This window comes from Gambusia affinis, linkage group LG07 (genome assembly GCF_019740435.1).
Source record: "Gambusia affinis linkage group LG07, SWU_Gaff_1.0, whole genome shotgun sequence".
In the NCBI taxonomy this organism is placed as follows: domain Eukaryota; kingdom Metazoa; phylum Chordata; class Actinopteri; order Cyprinodontiformes; family Poeciliidae; genus Gambusia; species Gambusia affinis.
The window spans coordinates 21,867,028-21,888,516 of NC_057874.1; the positions used below are offsets into that span (position 1 = coordinate 21,867,028).

At 37.3% G+C, this 21,489-nt stretch overlaps 2 protein-coding genes across 2 annotated transcripts; both read left to right on the forward strand.

The window, feature by feature from the left end:
- The first annotated feature begins 30 nt into the window (after positions 1–30).
- Positions 31–13,335, forward strand: ipo9 (importin 9). Its single transcript, XM_044121984.1, has 24 exons — positions 31–346; positions 3,815–3,876; positions 4,054–4,140; positions 4,312–4,513; positions 4,633–4,721; positions 4,896–4,982; positions 5,748–5,867; positions 6,001–6,101; positions 6,262–6,320; positions 6,425–6,576; positions 6,659–6,757; positions 7,555–7,661; positions 7,775–7,914; positions 8,211–8,373; positions 8,619–8,845; positions 8,992–9,140; positions 9,285–9,413; positions 9,987–10,262; positions 10,643–10,809; positions 10,923–11,056; positions 11,193–11,312; positions 11,392–11,502; positions 11,574–11,650; positions 12,576–13,335. The coding sequence occupies exons 1-24, from the start codon at positions 187–189 to the stop codon at positions 12,684–12,686; spliced, it is 3,129 nt and encodes a 1,042-aa protein (XP_043977919.1). The 5' UTR covers positions 31–186; the 3' UTR covers positions 12,687–13,335.
- Positions 13,336–13,924: 589 nt separating this feature from the next.
- shisa4 (shisa family member 4) lies at positions 13,925–21,270 on the forward strand. Its single transcript, XM_044121987.1, has 5 exons — positions 13,925–14,238; positions 16,571–16,748; positions 16,949–17,085; positions 17,179–17,370; positions 18,708–21,270. Exons 1-5 carry the CDS (start codon positions 14,154–14,156, stop codon positions 18,746–18,748), a joined length of 633 nt encoding a protein of 210 aa, XP_043977922.1. The 5' UTR covers positions 13,925–14,153; the 3' UTR covers positions 18,749–21,270.
- Positions 21,271–21,489: the final 219 nt, after the last annotated feature.

The following is a 21,489-nucleotide window of genomic DNA, read 5'->3' on the forward strand; positions in this document are numbered from 1 at the left end:
TCCGGTAGAGGGCGCTGTAGCTCAAAAGCGCATCCAAAAAACGGAACGACTGAATGTTTCCTCCAGCATAGCCCCGCCTCTACTTTTCCATGCATTGGCGCGCTCGGTGGCCGTGGCTCTTTGGCTCCGCTCCTACCCGGGTAGCTGAACTCTCCATAGCGGGCTACGAGCCTAGACACAGTAGGTATGAGTGCAGCGGGTGACGGTCGGGCCGTCCCGGCTGTCGGACCCGTCCAGCAAGGATTGAAGGAGGCTCTGATTGAGACGCTCACGGCCATCCTGTCTCCGGTGCAAGAAGTGCGCGCCGCCGCTGAGGAGCAGATCAAAGTGCTGGAGGTGACAGAAGGTGAGAAGTGGCCGGGTTATAAACTACACCAATGTTTAACATTTAAGTGTTTTAGCTTCTTTTTTATGCTGGGTTCTGGTTTATTCACGGCTTCAGTGAACTAAGCTAACAGCCGTACTGGACGGACTCTTCCAGGCAGCTAATGTTAGGCCATGTTAGTAGAAGTTATTAAGGACTAAATTGTTATAAGAGCTTGTAAATATGCTTGTTATTTCTAGAATTTGTTGTGATGGTAGTCGTTTTTAGCCTAACAGATTGAAACAGCCCACAGCTAGCGTTGTTACAATGTAATCATTAGCGAGACCCTAGCTTGAGTTAGATACGGCACATGTGAGCGAGGCTGAAGTTGGTATCCAGTTCGGAGCTTTCAATAAAGGGTCATTTCACCACTTTTAAGGGCTCTGAACCGCAGTTATTCATTTAAAACAGCTGAAATACTAAGACATGATCATCTTTTTTCAAACTGACTGAACTGCTTATAATTACTTCAAAACGAAATCTTATGTTTTTGTGAAACTTTTATTAATTATATTCCACATTTTAAGAGACTGGTTAAAAGCAGTTCTTTCCATACTTTCCAGCTTTCAACCCACAAAATGTAATTATCTAACTCTAATTTTGGAAGTCAACCTTCTTAAGATCAAAAAGGCATTTAATTTCCTTTTTTGTGTTCTAAAAATAGAGTAAAGGTTTTGCAAATCCCAAACTGTTGAAAAAATGTTTGGTCAGTGTAGAACTTTGGTTTCAAATATGATGGAGCATTTACATTATTATAGTTTTCAACATGGGCCCTTTCTACGGTGGTTGAAATGTACAAAATATATTGAAACCATCATTATGTGTTCAAGCTTCAGAAGATCCAAGACATATTCTAAATAATCTGCATTTAACATAAAAAAATCTTCAGTACATTATTGACTTGTTGAAGAACAGTTTTAAAGCTGTTCCAATATGTTTAAAGATAATCTAATCAGCATAGGGTTATTCAATTCAGATTTACTCATTCTGACCTTGGTGACTTTCAAGCAAGATTAGCATAATTTTAAATAATCTGCAGGAGCCAATGCAGAATAATTTGTTTAGATTAAACCTTTCAAAAATAATTGCAGCTTCCAAGCTACACTTTATCTAAGGTGGTTTAAATGTCAAAAGTAAAATAAATAAATAATAATAATGAATAATAAACAAACCATAAAATAATGGATTTCTCACACCAAATTATGTTTTAAGTAACTTGTTGTATGTGCAGAATAATTCAATTTATGCCTTACTTGTCAAATAACTGCTGTTTAACGGCTAAGTTAGTTTCATTGCCAAAAAATAAATTGAAATTGTATATTTGAGATTTTACGGATGTGTTGAAGATTTCATAAATGCTCAAAGTAATTGAAATTATCTGGCATTGTGGAGGACTTTTGCTCAGCTTTGCTCAATAATTTGTTTTTTAAATTCATTATCATTTTGACTTCATAAGTGGTCCAGATTGATTAAATGTGAAATAATTTTTTACTGAAGTGTAGCGGATGAAGCTTTAATTCAGAGGCTAACTTCAGTGTCGTCACATGTAGAATCTGTGGTTGTGGTTCACTGGAGCTCGGGCTGAATTATTAAATCAAATGACGTCACTGAAAGAATGGCCAGCGCTTAAAATGAGCAACGTTTTAGTAGATATTTGTTATGTGGTGACTTAACTAACGTGTTCAATCAATTCTATGATCCAAAAAACATCTCTTTCACACCCAAAGCAACTCATTTTCAGTTAGTGGTCAGTATCTAAATTAGTTTTTTAGATCCTTTTGACAGATTTCCACATGAAGTGAGCTTCCAGTGGAAGGGAGGGAGGGGGAGTTTCTCAAATATCCTCTTTCTGAAGCTTCCTGCAAAAGCAACATCTGAGTCTTAGTTCAGATGCTTCACCAGTGAGATCACAAGTTTTAAATTTGTCATTGGAACAGGAGAGGTGAAGTTGTTCCAGATTTTCTGATGAATGTTTTCTGCTTAGATAGGTGACCAATAATTCCTTAATTTTCTCCTGAGCTAGATAACCTTAATGAATGTTTTACAAACCCACCTCAAGTGTTTGGTGCAAAACAGCTCAACCACTGGTAATCACAGTCATTATTATTTATTTATTTATTTTTTTTGTTAAAACACATTTTTCTGCACAAAATCTGCTGTTAGTTACTAAAACTACTCTCAATGTGAGATTATAAAGCGATTTCTATTTTAAATCATTTTACCCATCTGTTTCAGGGATGCAAACAGATTTGTCATCATCTGTAGAGTAAGTGTTTTATGGTCAGTAGCTAACGCTTTCCATCTGACCTTCTATTGTCCAGCAGTAATCGTGCTGCTGTTGAAAAGTTAATTGAGCGCACAGTGAGCGGGTGCTGCAGCAGCGCCGACCCTTTCCGCAGGCCTCTCTCTCTGAGGCCGCAGCTCTGCAGGACTGTCAGCACTAACATTGTCTTCTGGCGCCTGATGTCACTTGGTGAACGCCAGCTAGAGGTGGAGCTGATGAGGTTTATACTCAACCTGAACTATGCATTTTTCTCTCGTTCTGTATACTTGCCATGCCAGGTTGGAATCAGTCGAGTCAGCTCTGCAGCCTTTACAACCTGATGAGCCATTTCTCCTCTCAGGTTAGCCTAGAAAAAACAGTTTAAAGCTGCAGTTCTCATCTGAAAAAGAAAAGGAAAAAGAAACAGAATTTTAGATGTATTCTAGTAGTAAATTTGGTGTCACTTTTAACGACACTTTTTTTCAATTTTTATTTAAAACAAAGCTAAGCATAAAATTTTGCATGAAGAGGATGTTTTATTTTTTCTCGGTTGGACTTAAAATGATGTGAAACTTAAAAGCACATAGATTCCAACCTAATGACAGGAAAAACAGAAGTAAAAACATATTTAGTGGTATCAGAGTGGACATTCAATGCAGATGTTTCAGGAAAAACTGTTTAAAAACTTGCACTTGTTATATTACCTGTAGTTAAAATCATATGTTTGTTTGTTATTATTTTAACCAAAGGTATTAAGAGCCGTTGTAGAAGATTCAGAGAGCCACAGGTTGCAGATTGCTGGTTTTGGGTGCTGATTTTAGTGCTTTACCAAGTAGTGGCAAATGGCAACTGTTAAAATCTCACCATGTTTAAATCTCTATCAAACCTGTTATTTATTTCTTCCACTTTAAGCTTCACATAATTCAATTTTAGTTGATATTTTGAAATGATAATTAATCTTGGTGTCAAAGCAGATCCTTGTTGCTGCAGTGGGCTGTTAGTTTGTCAGTGCAGTGTTCAATAAGTTGCATTTTCAGCATTTGTGTAACTGGAAACTTCTTAAATATCATTGTCTGTTTGACCTTCTGCTTACTACATTTCCTGTTTGACATGATTTGAAACTAATTTGGCCTTATTTATAAGAAGTAAATTTTACCAGCAGCATCATTGATGTTTTTATATTCCAGAGTTTGGTGTCCATCTGGCAGAACTTACAGTTGACCCTCAGGGAGCGCTCGCCATCCGTCAAGTGAGTACAACTGAGAAAAAAAGAGAAGACGTTTGGATTCCTTTCCACATGCATGGAGAGTTCATATATTAAAATCAGGTCTTGTATTCTGTTTGTCATGCTGATACTGATTTGCTGTTTCTGTTTCCCCCTATGGGAACTTTTTCAGGTTAACACATATTGGGTTTGTGTTTGCAGTTAGCATCTGTCATCCTGAAGCAGTATGTGGAGACTCACTGGTGCGCCCATTCAGAGAAGTTCAGGCCTCCTGAAACCACAGATCAGGTAAACTTTCAAAGATGGATTCATCTTCTTCAGACTAGTTTCAGCCCACTCATCCACATCAGAAGCCTGTGGCGATGAGTCTTAAAGTCTCAGTATTACATTAAAATCGTACTCTAATATCTTTAAAGCCAGATCTTGTCAAGACCATCTCCTCTCATCTTGTCCCATCAGGCTAAAGCCGCCATCAGGGAGCTGCTGCCCAGCGGCCTGCGGGAGTCCATCAGCAAGGTCCGCTCCAGTGTCGCCTACGCCGTGTCAGCCATCGCCCACTGGGACTGGCCTGAGGCATGGCCACAGCTCTTCACCCTGCTGATGGAGATGCTGGTCAGCGGAGATGTGAACGCAGTTCATGGAGCCATGAGGGTCCTCACAGGTATCTTAAAAAATGCTTGTATAAATTATTTATCATAGTGTAATTCCAAAACTGAGGTTGCATTTAGAAACAAATTTTTCTTTTTAGTTTGAATTTATTTTGAATGCCCTCCTTTCCAGAATTCACCCGCGAGGTGACAGACACTCAGATGCCTCTGGTGGCTCCAGTCATCCTACCTGAGATGTACAAGATCTTTACCATGGCTGAGGTGCTGCAGCAGTATTATCAGTTTTATTTATGGAAGCAATAAGCTAAAAAAATTATCACCTGCCAATAACCAACTGTTCATATCAATGTATTTTGTGCATCTCTCACTTAAAGGATCTTACGGCTTTCTCTGTGCAGTACGGTACTTCTCCCTCATGTTTGCTAATAATTTCAGGTTTACAGCATCCGTACCCGTTCCAGAGCAGTGGAGATCTTCACCACATGTGCAAACCTCATCTGTGCTATTGAAGAGCTTGAAAAGGTGAAGCCAGTTTCACATCAACACCTGTCTGATTCATGAAACGTCCATTTCAAAATATGATTTCCATTATGCATCATGTTTTAGAATTTTTCTATTTTAGTATTTCTAAAACATTCTTGTGGCAAATATTTCAATCAACCCAGTTTCTTTGCTTTTGTTTTTTCTGAAAGTCACAGCAGTAATTAAGCCAAAACTGTATAAAAATAGATACATTTTGCATTTAAGAAAAAGAAAAAAACTTTGTCTACAAATATGTTCAACCCAGATCTCCTCAAATGGGAGTTTTAGCTTCACCTGGTCCAAATTCTGTTTAAAAAAATATCTTTGGGGGGGGGGGGAATCTTTAGCAATCCAATTATTAATCAGTTAGTCAAAAAAAAATCAACAAATTAGCCCTACATTTCATTTCATTGCGTCAAGCAAAAAGACCTGAGTTTTTTCTTTACATATTTATGTTAAAAGTATTTCTTTAGCTGCAGATGCTTCCTATGCTACAAATGATCAAGTATTCACTTAAGGAATGTTATTGCATTTTAGGCAGTAACATGCTTATTTTCTAATAAATTCATTAATTTATTAAATAAATTATTTGATTTTTTGCATCTTTTAAAATATTTATAATATTGTATAAAAAGGAAAATCTTCAGACTTTTTAATGTGATTGTCAGAATAATCAGTTATTCTTATAATCATTTGTTGCAGCCTTACTTTTTTCAGATACATATTTATTTGTGAATGGTGATAACTATGTGTATTTATATCTAGGGTGCAGCTAAAGCATTGATCTTCCCGGTGGTGCAGCAGTTTACAGAAGCGTTTGTGCAGGCTCTGCAGATGCCTGATGGACCCTCGTCTGACAGCGGTCTCAAGATGGAAGTCCTAAAGGTGAGAGGTTGAGAATGGAAACCTCTTTGTTACAGATGTTTGTAAAGGGTACAAGAAAGATATGTTCACGTTTTTCTGTTTCACGTTCTTACAATAGGGTTTAAGTTTCTTTTTTCTTTTTTTTTTTTCACAGGCAGTAACAGCTTTAGTGAAGAACTTCCCCAAACCGATGGTTTCATCTATGCAGCAGATATTACCCATCGTCTGGAATACACTGACTGAAAGTGCAGCTTTATATCCCTCACATCACCAGATCTATGTTAATTACTGGTTATAGTTTTTTTTGCTAATAAATCTGTGCTTTTTTATTATTATTATTATTTAAAATTTTAAAATCAAAACATCTAAAAAGTAAATACTTTTTCAGTTTGTTATTCCTTAGTTTTTAATTCACTTATGTAAGAACTGAAGTCAACTACACTGAGGAAGTGGACGACCCTGTTGACTCAGATGGTTAGCAAAATCCACCTCCTCCAGTCCATTCTTTATGTTTCCTTATTTCCTTCCTTCACCAGCAATTCTATATTAACGTTTTTATCTTGTACTAATTTTTCCAGGAGAAGTTTTGGGCTTTGAGAATCTGGTGTTCAGCATCTTTGAGTTTGTCCACACGCTACTGGAGAACAATAAGTTCAAGAGCACAGTGCGGAAAGCTCTGCCAGAGCTCATTTACTACATCATCCTGTACATGCAGATCACAGAGGACCAGGTGAGGAACCACCGACGTGTAATTCTGCCAGATCCTGTGAGAAATCATTTTGTCTTGACTGAACGGCGTTTTCTATAATTAGGTCAAAGTTTGGACGGCAAACCCTCAGCAGTTTGTAGAGGATGAGGATGATGACACTTTCTCCTACTCTGTCCGGATCTCTGCTCAGGACCTACTGCTGGTGAGCTTCACATAAAACAAAGAGCTTGTGGTCAGCTGCAGTTCAGCCTGTCCATAGGAACAAATTATACTCAGATTATGGACAAAAAAATAGATGTTTATTACATTTCTCTTGACTTCTGTTTCTGACATATTAAAGGATTATTTTGCATAGGACTGAAGCAATTAATTGAATTAAAAGAACAACATAGTAATTAAGCATAAACTGCACAAAAATATATAGACCATGCATTTCAGATTTTGAAATACTTTCTTTGTTGGTAAATATGTTCTACCTAACACTCCTCAAGTGACATAGTTTTAGCTTCACCTGGTTCTGTAAGACTAAATAATAAAAAAAAAAAATCTCATAAGCACCTTTAGTGATCCAATTATTAATTGGTTAATCCAAAAAATAATCAACAGATGAATCCTACATTGTATAGAAGTTAAGTCGAGTAGAATGTTGGAAGTTTTTTTCTTTTTTTTTTTTTTTGAAGCTGCAAATGATAACACTTATACCTCAAATAAATGCTATGTTGTTACATTTCAGCAATAAAATGTTTTTCTTATTTTAAAAACAAAAATATTAGTAGAAAAACCTTTGAATTTTATTTTTGAAAGAGATTTCTAATGTTAGCATATAAGTGGTTAAATAAAAAATATCAGCAAAATGTGCCAATTTGCTTTAGCCAATGAATCGATAGAATAATCAACTAATAGAATTATTGGAGTTGCTACCCCACAAGAGAGCATTTTGAGTTCTGTGTGTGGGTGTCTGTGTGTGTGATGGTTCTAAAGGCTCTCTTGTTTTTGCAGGCTGTAGCTGCAGAGTTCCAGAATGAAAGTGCAGCAGCGCTGGCAGCAGCTGCAACCAGACACCTCCAGGAGGCAGAACAAGCTAAAAACGGTGGCAATGAGCACTGGTGAGGGGAGAACAGTTATGAAATGTATTCAAGTCGTTGCTTTCAGGTAGAGTAAGGGAATTTGTTGTTCATGTTCTGTGTTTTTTTTTTTTTTTTTCTGTTCTCCTAACTAGGTGGAAGATTCATGAGGCCTGCATGTTGGCCCTCGGTTCAGTCAAGACCATCATTACAGAGAACGTGAAGAACGGTCGGATTCAGTTCGACATGCACGGTTTTCTGGCCAGCGTCATCCTGGCTGATCTTAATCTCACCGGTGAGAGAGTCAGATATGTACAGACACAATAAGATGCATAACATTTTTGTCCTTGTTCAATATTAAATTGGATTAAACATTTTCTTGTTTTAGATCATTTTCCTATTTTTCTATTAGACAGTTTTTTTTACTTTGTTTAATGTTAACAAGAAAATAACTTGTTGCTTTGTCTTAAAGAAAAGAAATAACTTGGATCAATTAATGTGCTCCCTAAAGTTGGTTTCTATGTGTTTTTTTTTGTTTTGTTTTGATCTTTTTGTCTTGTTTTTACAGTCTTTTGTTTTCTTGTTTCTCAGCTGCATCCCCGTTCCTTCTGGGCCGCGCTTTGTGGGCGGCCAGTCGCTTCACTGCAGCCATGTCTCCTGAACTCATCCAGCAGTTTCTCCAGGCCACAGTCAGCGGTCTCCATGACAGCCAGCCTCCATCCGTCCGCATCTCGGCGGTTCGGGCCATCTGGGGGTGAGCTCACTGTTTGCTGTGGTTTAGCTTTGGATGAGCTCCTGATAACGTCTATTTACTATCTCTTACTGGACCTTGTACAAATATTCATATCAGAATTATAATCTCGAATGTAGTTCACAGGGCTTTTTATGTGATGGATCAATACATGGTAGTGCATTGTTGTGAAGTGGAAAGAAATTGAAATCTGTGAACTATGTACATTTTTATTCATGCCTTGCTGTTTTTTGTTGTTGTTCTTTTAGTTACTGTGACCAGTTGAAGCTGTCAGAGAGCACACACATCCTTCAGCCTTTCCTCCCCAGCATACTGGAGGGACTGGTTCAGCTTGCTGCCCAATTTAGCTCAGAGGTGCTCACACTCGTCATGGAGACGCTCTGCATCGTCTGCACCGTGGACCCGGCCTTCACCACCAGCGCCGAGAACAAAATCTGCCCGCTCACAATCGCCATTTTCCTCAAATATAACAACGGTACTTCTGCAGCTCCTTTGACCAGAATCACTTCCTGGAATTCCTTCTTCCTATTAATCCAACTTTATCTCCAGTACATTCAGTTTTTATCTTTATTCAAGGCTTTAATCTTTTAGAAGTGACCTTTTCTCGTCTTTCACCGTCAGACCCCGTGGTGGCCTCACTGGCTCAAGATATTTTTAAGGAGCTGGCTCAGATCGAAGGCTGTCAGGGCCCCATGCAGATGCGACTCATTCCCACACTAATCAGCATCATGCAGGCTCCACCTGATAAGATCCCCTCTGGACTCTGTGCTGTAAGTGCAACATATCATTTATACTATTTACCAGCAGAGGCTGTGTTAAGCAAATGTCGTCTTTATTTCTGTTGTTTGATTCATTGGTTCTTTTGATGTTTCGATTCCTTGGAGTTGCGCCCATTTATTTCTTTGTCTCTGCAGACATCAATAGACATTCTGGCCACAGTGGTCCGAAACACAAAGCCCCCTCTGTCAGAGCTGTTGGTCTGCCAGGCCTTTCCTGTGGTAGCGCAGTGCACCTTACGAACTGATGACCACACAATAATGCAGGTAATAAAAGCTTCATCTATTCACATATGTGTAGTATTTTTTTTTTCCGCAATACTTTTCTGTCAAGCAAAAATTTGAGTTGCAGGTAGAAATTGTCATCCTTATGTTCTGAGACTTGAGGCAGTTGAGGCTACCTGTAACTAACTGCTAATAGACTTGATGGCTAGATAGTGAGCTTATTATGTAAATGCAAATTTATCACCAGTTGGCTGGACAATGTTTGTTTTCACCACTCCCTCACTCATATTGTCAGCCCATTCAATGCTACGTGCATTTTGTGCAAAAAAACTCGACACTGTGTGTGTTAAGGAGGTAAAGAGCCGACTGTGGTGTGAAAAGCACAAAGCTTTCAGCAAAAACACAAACGTATCCAGAAAATATCAATCTTTGCTATGCTTTATCTTAATACAGCAGGATTCTCTAACAATTCCTGATATTTTTAGTTTTTTTGGTCTTAGATTTCATTCAAGGTGGCATTAAAGGGTCTTAATTTTGACTTTTTGAATTCTGGTATTAGAAGTTGAAACGATGAGTAATCAGGGAATTTTCTCATGTTTCTTTCCGTCTTGCCAGAACGGAGGCGAGTGCCTGCGAGCGTATGTCTCTGTCGCCCTGGAGCAGATTGCCCAGTGGAGGGATGAGCAGGGCAACAGCGGCCTGTGGTACGTCATGCAGGTGGTCAACCAGCTGCTGGATCCCCGGACCTCTGAGTCCACAGCGGTCTTCGTGGGACGGCTGGTATCCACTCTAATCTCTCGTGCTGGAACGGAGCTCGGGGACCAGCTGGATCACATCCTCAGAGCCATTCTGAGCAAAATGCAGCAAGCCGAGGCTCTGAGTGTCATGCAGGTAGGGAGCAGAGATGGAAGGACAGGCTAATCTCAATAAATCAGAATCCCAGCAGTTCAGCTCAGAATTCAAAACTCATATAGGTTGATTACACACAGAGCATTATATTGCAACCATTTTTTTTGTCTTGATTGTTATGGCTGACAGAAAGTAAAACCAAAAATAGTGTTGCTACTGTGAAGTATTTCCATGTATTGGACAGAAATATTCCTCTGTTTGCAGTAGATCCTTCACTCCCTGTATTGAATTACTGAAAGAAAATAATAATTTTGGTACCCTATTTTCTCATTAATTGAGATGCATCTATACTGGTAGACATTCACTGTTTTCTTTCTTGTAGTTGCCATATTTTCTGATCTGTCTCCCTTCTCATCCTGCAGTCTCTCATCATGGTGTTTGCCCACCTGGTCCACTCCCAACTGGACCCTCTGCTGGAGTTTCTGTGCAGTCTGCCAGGACCGACGGGAAAACCTGCCTTGGAGTTCGTCATGACGGAGTGGATGAGCAGGCAGCATCTTTTCTACGGACAGTATGAGGGTAAAGTCAGGTCAGACGACTTTCTTTTCTTACAAATGTTTTGGGTTTAAGTGTGCTGGGACTTCCCTTATCTCCCCTTGCCTCCCTCAATCCGTCTCCATCTTTGTGCGTTTATCCGTGCAGCACTGTGGCGCTGTGCAAACTTCTGCAGCATGGCATAAACGCTGACGACAAGCGACTTCAGGACATCATGGTTAAGGGAGAAGAAATCTACAACCTTGAAGATGGCATTCGCACTCGCTCCAAATCTGCCAAAAGTAAATTTAAACTATTGAGAAAGTTGAGGGACAATAAATAAAAAAATTTGTGGCACATATTTTTATTTTTGGAAGATAGTAAGTTAAATTTATGTTGTTTTATTATATATCTGTTTTTGATGGTTGATTTTTATAGACCCAGAACGCTGGACAAACATTCCTTTACTTGTGAAAATCTTTAAACTGATCATCAACGAGTTATCGACGGTGGTGGAAGCGAACGCCAGCAGGGCGAACGCTGTTGACTGGAGCCAAGGTGAGGAGTAGCAATGAAAATAGTCAAACCTCTCCTGAAAATAAAATCAGTGTTTAGTTTTTTTCTGTTTCTGTCTCAGATTCCAGCGGCATGTGGGACGATCAGGAGGAGGGGGAAGGAGAGGATGATGATGAGGATGAAGGATTAGCAGGACAACTGCTCTCTGATCTTATTTCATCTAACAAATATGGTAAAGTATTTCTGTCGAGTTCCTTGGTTTTACCTGAATTTACATTTTTAATACTCGTATTATTTTGACAGATGACGATTATTATGAGGATGATGAGGAAGATGATCCAGACGCATTGAAAGACCCCATTTATCTGATCAATCTGCAGGTACTTGCTCACTTTTTAGTTAATTTGCATTAGAGACGCACCGATCCGGTATTAGTATTTGCATCGGTTCCGATATTGAAAAAGAAAATCTAGATCGGGTGTTTGTGAGAATGTGCCTGATCCATAAACACAAATCTATTCAGTTTAATTGTATGCTATGTTCTGAATGAATTTATGCTTTATTATTTATTTTACGTTATGTTTAGAATTCTTAATTGAACTTTCTGAAACGTTTGAAAGTTTTTTTGCTGTTTGTTTTTACAAATTTGACCAAGATAGTACACCTGTTGTTTTTGTCAGTATCTTTTCTTTATCATTTATTTTCCATTGACTGTTCTATTCCTATTTGCACTGACTGAAAAAATGTAGGTTGTTTGTACATGTTTGACTAAGTTTGTGAAGCTATTGATGTATTTAATTGTGCTGTTCTGGTGGAGATTCATCAAATAAATTTGTAATTCAGTACATTATGTCTGTATTGAAAAAAAGAATGTTGTACGTCAATTAAGCTCTGTTTTTCTGTATTGGATCAGTATCGGCCGATTCTAAACCTCAGATATCTGTATCGATATCAGGAGTGAAAAAAGTGGATCTGTGCAGCTGTAATTTCTATGTTTTTGTCTACTTGTCTAACCTGTCGTCCAGCCATTCAGAGATTATTTTTTCTGATTAAAATATTTAATTTTGACCACAGTGTCTACCAATGACTGATAGTGGACTTTAGTATTTACACTTTGTAGCAGCCCAGTTAAACTGATTGAAAATTCTGGAAATTTAAATCTGCCAAGACAATATTTCAAAATTAATATTGTTTTTAACAGAATTTCTTTTCTTGTGCTTAGTTTTTTTTTTTTTATCTGAATTAATAGTTATTTATAACCATTTATAAAGATTTCTCTTAATACTCCACTCTTTCTCTTCTCAGGCTTACCTGACAGACTTTCTGACACAGTTTGCTCATCAGCCATGCTACAGTATGTTCTCAAACCACCTCAACACCGCTGAAAGACAAACCCTGCAGTCTATAGGCCTGTAGACGTGCTGCTTGATACTCCAACTCATCTTCCGTCAACACCACCCTGAAATGTCCCTCTTTCGCCCTGTGATGTCACTCATGATGAATTTAAGACTAAGTGAAAGGACAGAAGGACAAAGATCGATATTGGCAGGAGGGGCATAACTTGGAAAAGAACTTGTGCATTTGACTTTTGACTTCCTTTTTTTACTTCATGTGAATGATGAGATGAATGACCTTGCCGACGCTATGAGGCTGTTCAAGTCTCATCCTAAAAGGTCAAACATATTCTTGAAGACCTTCAGTCTGGACAAGAAAAGGGACAGGTGTTTGCTGAGAAGGACTAATAAATCTCAACATCTGGGCCGACTGTAATTTAGCCTATTGTATTTGTGTTTCTGTCAGCAATGGAAATGCAACATGGTAAATTTTTCCAAAAGACTTTACACTGGCTGAAGGAAAACTAACATTTTAGTGTGGGAGTCTCTGGTGGCCTTATATTCCAGAAAAACAGTGACTGTTTGACAGAAAATGCAAAGCTCTTAGACCAGCTGTCATATCTCGGGGTTTGGTGGGAATTGGGGAATTCACACTGTTGCCATTTTGAATCAATGCCTTGTCATTTCATTGTATCTATTGAAGTTTAGAATAAAAATATTTCTAAATAAAAGTTCTTAGCAGGAAATTATTACGAGTTTTTTTAGGTGTTAGAATCTGAAAATTGTAAACTTATTTCTGGAAAAAATATGCATTTGACTGAATACAATTACATTTCATGTTGTTTCTAGATGTTTTAACATTTTTTGGAACATTTCAAATGGTCATTTAAAAAATTTACTTTGTCAATGTTGCAGCTATGATACAACCCCTTCAACTTCTTTTGATCAATAGTTACACAATCAAAAAGGTGTCATCTGGCACCATGTTTTTCATTGAACTCTTAATTTGTCTTTATCCCATATTTTTGACAGTTTATATTGTTTGGCTTCACAAGAAAGGGTGATATGAAGGTAAAAATTAGACTGCTAAATCATCCGTGAGAACGGGGTGAGAAAAGAGAAGATGCGTTCAGGATAGCTCGAAATCGTAAGCTACACGTAGCCATTTAACATTATTTACTCATTGCCTGAGAGGTCCGGTTTTTGCACAATCGTTATATCTGTAAATATATTATAAAGTTTTTCTGAGACATTATAGATTTATTCATAATAAATGTCCTAATAAAGGGTGATTTAAGCGGGGTTTTTTTTTCATGCAGACCGCGAAGGCAGCGTCCGACTGCTCCTGGGGGAACATCGTCACCATCGCGATGCGACGTTTACATGGATAAATCACCAGCGTTCAACTCCGTCCCGTCTCGCATGCTGAGCTCCCAAACCTTCCTGGATTATGCCTGAGACCGACCGCTAGCCGCGGCTGTTTTTGTGGGGTTCTACCGAAGAACTCCGTAGCTGTTTACTAAGACATCCAGCTCCACACAATTTCACGATGGAAATGGTCTTTCCGACTAGCAAAATGTCCCCCATTTCGGTGACTTTGGCACTGCTCGCCGTCGTCTCCTGCACTTCTCCGGGTAAGATTATAAGCTTTGTGTAGAGGCCGCACCGTTAGCTAATGGTAACTCCTCCATGGCCGTTATCTAGCTGACCTGCTAACCACTATCACGGACTCATCCAGTCTTTACAGGTTTTAGTTTAAAACGCCTACTGTACAATGACTTAATAGGATATATTTTTAATGTTTGTGTCAATCATAATGAAAAGTTTCAATCTGACATTAGATTGTCTCTTCTTGTGAGATAATTTTATATAACTGCGTAATAATACTGTTGAAAATGCCAATTACATTTAGCTGCTTGTTTTTACGTTATGTTATTTTTAAATTATAGTAACACGTTAATTGACTTATTGGCAATTAATTTTGGGATGCAAATGCAAAGCTAAAATGCTCACATACTGTTGGAGTCATTTTCTTGGACAATTTATTTTCATATGCATATGGACACTATAAGAAATGCATACATCAGCTGAAGAAAAACAAAAAACTTTTGATTAAATATTTAATCAAAAATATTTAATATTTGAAGAAAAGCAAAAAACTTTTGATTGAACATTTAATCATAAATATTTAATCTGATTTTACTTTTGATGGTAAAAATCTGTTTTTTGTTTTTTTTTGGTTTTAGTTTCATTAAATGGATCAACAACAAAAAAAACTCCCACTTTTTTATTGTTGAATTCTACCAATAAATTAGTTTTTGGTTCATTTTTTTTTATTTGGTTGTTATTTTAGATAGCCTACTGATCTTGTTAAAAGACAGTAATTTCTTTCCACTGTCCCCTCATGCTTGCTCAGGTGTGCACATTTTTTCCAGGAAAATGACTTGATACAACTGATTGTATGACCATTTGGAGGAAATATTTTATCTTTTGCCATTAAGTTTCACTACATTATATTATATTGAGGATAACACTTGAGAGTATTTTTGGAGGGATTCAAAGCTACCATAATGTCAAAAACCAAATGTGCTTTTTCCCCTGTAATGAATTAATAAAGTTTTTCTAGATATGTTTGCATGGTTTGTAGTTTTAGAAAGCAAATTAAAAGTTCAAATCAAAACTTAAAGAAAATGTAATTGGCTGTTTAAAAGGCCTGATTGGTGCATTTCTAGCCTCCAATTACAGCTTTCAGCTGCACCGCTGGTAAACAACCTCAAAGCAGAATATTTCTCCCTTTGTATTGGCAGTATTTGCTGCAGATTTTAATGCTTTAATTAAGTTTTATGCCTATAATGTATGAAACAGGCATACAATATCTGCGTATAGGCTACATGTTGCAGTGCAGCCACAGTATTTTAGTTTAGTCAAAGTGGATCGATTTTTTTTGTTGTTGTTGTTATTGAGGCGAGCAGCTAAAGGTCATCGTCCAAATTTGTCTCACCAGGTTGAAGAAACAAGTTAATGAGTGTCTCAATTTCTGATCCGTTCAGCTGTTAGAACTGCATGCAAAAACAACTCCTGGCTTCATTTCCTGAATATAACAGTATTTGTAAGACTGGAGATGCTTTACATTACATTCCTGTTTTCTCCAAGAGTTACAGGAGTGACATAAAATTAAATATATTAAGCAATGAGGATCTATGACTGCTGCGGCATGCTGGGATTAAATTGTGCCTTAAATTTTGTTTGAAAGGTGTCTGGTTGATGTCTTTAAAAGGTCTAGGATCAATTTTAATTCCTTATTAAAAAAGTATTGTGTTAAGTCTAGAGATAATCATGTAACTTTATGTGTAATTTGATAATTAATGCATAATAAATCAATTGTGACTTCCACATAAAGTTTGTTTTATTTAATCATACATTCATTTAATACTCGATACTTAGATTTTTTTCCCATGGAAAATGCCAAAAGCTCAATCCTTATTTGTTTATTTATTTATTTATTTTGAACATGATAGAAGTATAAAATCACTCACATGAACACGGAATGGAAAAGACATATATTTTTGTACTTCAATAATATCCTCTCTGGTCTTTAAATTATATTACTTTGCTATCTTGTCTGACCAAATTTAATCCAGCTACTTTTTATGGGAGAACAATTTGGAAAGGACAAATTTCAATTGATTGTATTATTTTAAAACAGTTTCGTTTGCTGCATTCTTGATAACTTAAGTCACTGAAGCCTGAATCAGATTTCAGAACCTTCCAGAGGTAAGTGTTGAATAATGCACTGCAGCTCTTGCTAATAAAAGCAAGAGAGACACATCAGCTGTTGTTTAAAACATTTATTCCTTTTGGTTTTGAATTCTGTAAAATGCACATTGAAGATCCCCCGCTGTGATTGGAACAAACCGTATGTTGTGTCATTTCGCCTCATGCCTCGCTGTTGCTGTCGTTTCGCAGTCAGCGGGAACGAGGACTGTCTGTGGTACGTGGATAAAAATGGCACCTGGCACAACGGCTTTGACTGTCCTCTCATCTCATCCTGCTGTGGCAACTGCCACCGGCGTTACTGCTGCATGGATCCCTTCAAGATGATCACAGAGAGGGAACAGAAGCGCTGCATGCTGTTCCAGTTCAGGTGGGGACACCTGCTGTAGCACGGTTGTTATTTAATTACTTATTAATATTTTAGTCAACGCCATGGTCTATTTGTTGATGTTGCAGGAACTTTTTTTAACTTTTGTAATTGTGGAACATGATGAGGACGGGGTGTTCAAAGTGAGAAGTAGAGCACTTTGAAACTTCAGCTCCCTGCTGTTTTTCCTCCTTTCTCCTCAGTCCCAGCACTTTAATCGGCATCGCGTCGTCCATTCTGCTGTTCGTGGCCATCATTGCCACCATGGTTTGCTGCTTCATGTGCTCCTGCTGTTACCTCTACCAAAGGAGGCAGCAGAGAGGCAGGACACCATATGATGGTAAGCTCTTAAATATTTACCTCCATGTGAGAAAATTTTATTCAATGACTGTTTTTTTGTTTTGTTTTTTTTTTGTTTATTGTTGCCCCCCAGCCCAACACATTCCCATGGCCAGCTACCCTGTGGAGCCGATGCACGACGTGTTTGGAAAACCTCTTGGGCCTTCAGAGTATCCACATGCAGGGTATCCTATGGCGCCTCAGTATCCTGGCATGCCTGTTCATTACCCAATGATGCATCCAGGACCTTACCCATCACAATCAATAGATCCGGCATACAGCCAAGGTAAAACGCATCCGAACATTCCTGTCCACAACTTTTAAGTTCTTTTATATAAAAGGCTTTTAAATGTTGTGTAGTTAATGGTGCTCAAAAATGTGAATGTTTTTTGTTAATTGATTTAGTGGTGATAGCATTGTTAGTTGATCCAAACATCCTGTATCAAAAATCAATGAGCCAGCGTTTAGACATTGGCAAAAGAAATCCAATGTCCAAACTCTTGAAGGTTGTGTTTTGCAATTTGTTTATTCAGCTTAGCAAGCAATACACAATGATCCATCTTTCTATTGTTTAGCTTAAGCAAGGCTAGCAAAACAGGAGTATTGGATTCTGTGTGAATATTCTTAAGAATGTAAATCAGTATCTGAGATGTCCAACATTTTCAAATCTAACTTGTCCAGTGAAGAGAAGGGTTGATTGTTCAAAAGGACAGTAAGATTAAGTAGCCAGTAACAACAAAGTGTGGTTGCCATTTCAGCCTGACAACATTTGGTGTGATGCGTTCACTGATGAGAAAAATAAATAAGAAAAAATATTTTGCGTGCTTGACAGCCGGGTCGCTGGTCAATACCTACCATTTTCAACCTAGCAAGTTGAAAATGGGTTAAATTTGTGACATTTACACAGAGCATCTTGAAGCCTGTTGCAAAAGGAATGATAAATTAAAATGAGCTCAATAATTTCCATTCTGATGTTTAAAATTTTTTGAATAGCAATTTTGTTTACAGACATCATAATTATTATTATTTTTAATTATTCCTGTCTTATTTAGTATTTTTACTTGTTTAATTTTGAATATTTAAAATATCTATCATTTCCAGTGTTGAGTGTTTTTCATAAAATTAAAGTTTATTGATATTTGAGAGGGCTAATAATATGCCATTATCAATATATTACTTGAAAATAGTCTTAGAACAATATTATTGTTTATTGCTAGAATTACTGGGACAATTTATCGTCTAGCAAAATGTATTATGACATTCCTAAGCATCTTTTTTCCAGAACTCGGCTTCATTGACAAAGCCCACAACATATAGTCATAATGATTGTTAATTCAGCAGCAATGTCGGGTTCAAAAGTTAAAATGTTTGTGTTTGAAAATGTAATGTAATTGTTTTCATCTTAAAAAATTGTCTGTTTGATGACTCCGATTCTAACCTGCTAGTGTTCAGGTTTGTCTTCCTTACATGGCGACCTTTCACCTTTTTACTGAGACTGATCTGTCACCCTGTCATTCTTCCCGACTCAAGTCTTTTTTCATTTAACGCTTTTAGTCGAAGACTAAAAACAACTAAAGCTGTCGACTAAGTGCTGTGTTGTTTTTGATTTTCTTATTTTTTTAGCCCCGCCACCTTACTCTCCACCTCAGTATCCCGGTCACTGATGAGCTCATCTTCACACAAAAACACAGCTGAGAGAAATGACTGTTTGGAAAGGAGAAGGCAGTCTAACACACCCGTTAAAATAAACCTACAGCTCAAGAGGGAGTGGTTTCAATGCGGAGGAGGAAAGGAGGCACTTTAATCTTTACTTTGTTTACTGTTTGTTTGCTGCGTTGTCCTACGTTTCCAACGTAGTAATGTAATTTGTATTCAGTTCCGCAACCTGAATTCAGATTTCCTTTTGCAAATTTTTTTTTTTCATGTCATAAAATTAACAGAGGATCTGCGAGATATCTTGAGTTTTGCTCTAAGTGTCACTAGAAGACAGTTCTCCCTGGCTTACAGAAAACCAAAGTTGAAGAACATGACCTGTGTTGCACTCTGTTAAGTGTTGAAGGGAAAAAATTTGTAACTTTTGTCATGTTTGTTAAATTTAAAGAAACTGCTGTGATTCTGTTTGACAAGTGTTTTATCCAGATCCTGAAGTTTAGCATCTTTCCATTTGTGTTTATGTCTCACTGCATCTGGGGCTGAGGTAAAAAAAAAAGCAAATGAGATGCATGTTTTGATGATAAATTTGATTCGAAAAGAAAAAAAACTTTCTTTCACCTGTTAGTTCAAACTCAACCTGATATCTGTTTTGATATACGAGTCGTGCAAATATTTCTGGACATGTTGTAAGTGATGCCATCTCAGCATCATTGTGCTTCCTCAGTTAGGATTAGCTCTCCTCCTCAGTTGTTTTTTTATGGCTTAAAATAAACTTTAATATTGGACACACTGCCAGGCAGGAAAACTGAAAATGTTGCATTTTTATTTCCTGTAACTTATGTAGTTACGGGAGTTCTACTGCTTGATTTAAACAGTCTGCATTGCACATTAATAAAACATGAAGAAGAAAAAGAGAGAATATTCATTACATATTTTGTAAAACTGTCCCTTGGTTTAATATTGTAGCAAGTTGTTTTAAAACAGTGTAGTGTTATTGTAATACCGGATTTTTTGTTAAGTGTTTGTCATTACTGAGGTTACCTCTTACTGTGAATGACTGCGTTCCATCTGGACTCGGCTACAGAGCCAAAAATAAAGTTCTTCCAAGTAGAGATGCATTGATCAGGCTTTTTCTGCGTGGAACTGAACTCTACTTTTCTTTGAGGTCTAAGCTGCTGATTTTAAGTTTATTGGGTTTTTCTTGTAAGGACTACAGCACTTAATTTAAAAATAGATATACTGCAGTTTTCTTGATAGAATCATTGTAGAATTAAGGAGGTGAGATTATGTCCATTGATGCATCAGGCACCCATCCCTTTACTTTAGTGGGGCGGTTAGCTCAAAGTAAGTGCATCAAAGTTCTTTGTTCTAGTGAATATTTGATCCACCACCTCCAATCAGAGGCCATTAAAGGAAATCTGATTGACTGATTGGTGCATTTATACTTGAAAGTGTTATCTTGGTATTTTTGAAAATCCTGTTTATCTGCTTGTAATATTTAAATTTTTTCCAAGTTCAAATTAAAAGATTTATTTAAAACTCTTAGTAATAGCAATAAATAAAACCCAGAAATTACTGGAGTGAAAGTAAAATTTAAGAAGTTTAGGAAATTATCTAAAAAATACATACAATCCGAAAGTTGTATTAGTGGGTTTTAAACACAAAAACTGGCTTTTCCTTGCTTTGTACTCAGTTATTTCACTGTGTAATGATGAATTCTACAAAACTGAAAATAGGATAAAGGATAACTGCTGCTAAGTAGTCTGGGATATACAGTAACACATGACAATTTAAATGTCATTTTATCACAAAACAGATATAATTGAGACACAGATACATTTACTGCAGCTCTTAGGCAGAATTATGAAAAGCTGAGCGGTAAACAGGCCAATGACATTGACTCACCTCTTGTAACTACATGTTAATTAAATCAGCAGCAAAGGATATGCAATACTTTTAGAGTTAATAACTACGTTTTCAAACCTAAAATTATATGACTTCTCACGTCTGGATTTAACAAAAGATTTACTAAAATGCCAAGCTGTTCATTAGTTATGTTCAGATCTTTTACGTTAAGCTTCCCGTTGCCCCTGCAGATGACTCCCTGGCTGCATTTAGTTAGATTTGTAGGAAATGCATTTAGAAAACACGGCTGATCAAATTAGATGACTGTCTGAGATGCATTCTGTCTTATCTCAGTGTTGATCTTCTCTGTGAAGTAGAGAAAACCCACCAGTACTCTTTTTAGTGTAAATTACCAACTCCTGTGTCCAGCTGTACAGATTTGTTGAACCTTGAGAACACTGGGATTTTCTCTGTTCCTTTCATAAGTGGTTTAATAAAATTTTTGCTCAATAATGTTAATGTTTGTTTCTGCTTCTAAACCAACTCCATGAGTGTGTTTTAATGAAACTGATATGTAGATGGAGAAATGACATGTCTATGGCATTTGTATGGACAGTATGACACTGTAACATAAATGAAAAGAAATTATTTCTATTAATAAAAACTTTAACTTTGGATTGTAAAACATGACAGTGTGTTGTGGACTTTTTATTCTTAGGACTTTGTTTGCTGAACTTGCTTTTGTATGAGACCTGAAAACAAGATTACTGTGTACTGACACACAATTGGCCAGTAGGTGTCCATGTTGCCCTGCAGTCACACATGATGTGTCAGTTCTGTGCAAATAACATCCATAAATACACACCTGCTTTAAATCTCAGGAGCCCCTCAATTTTGAATAAAATTT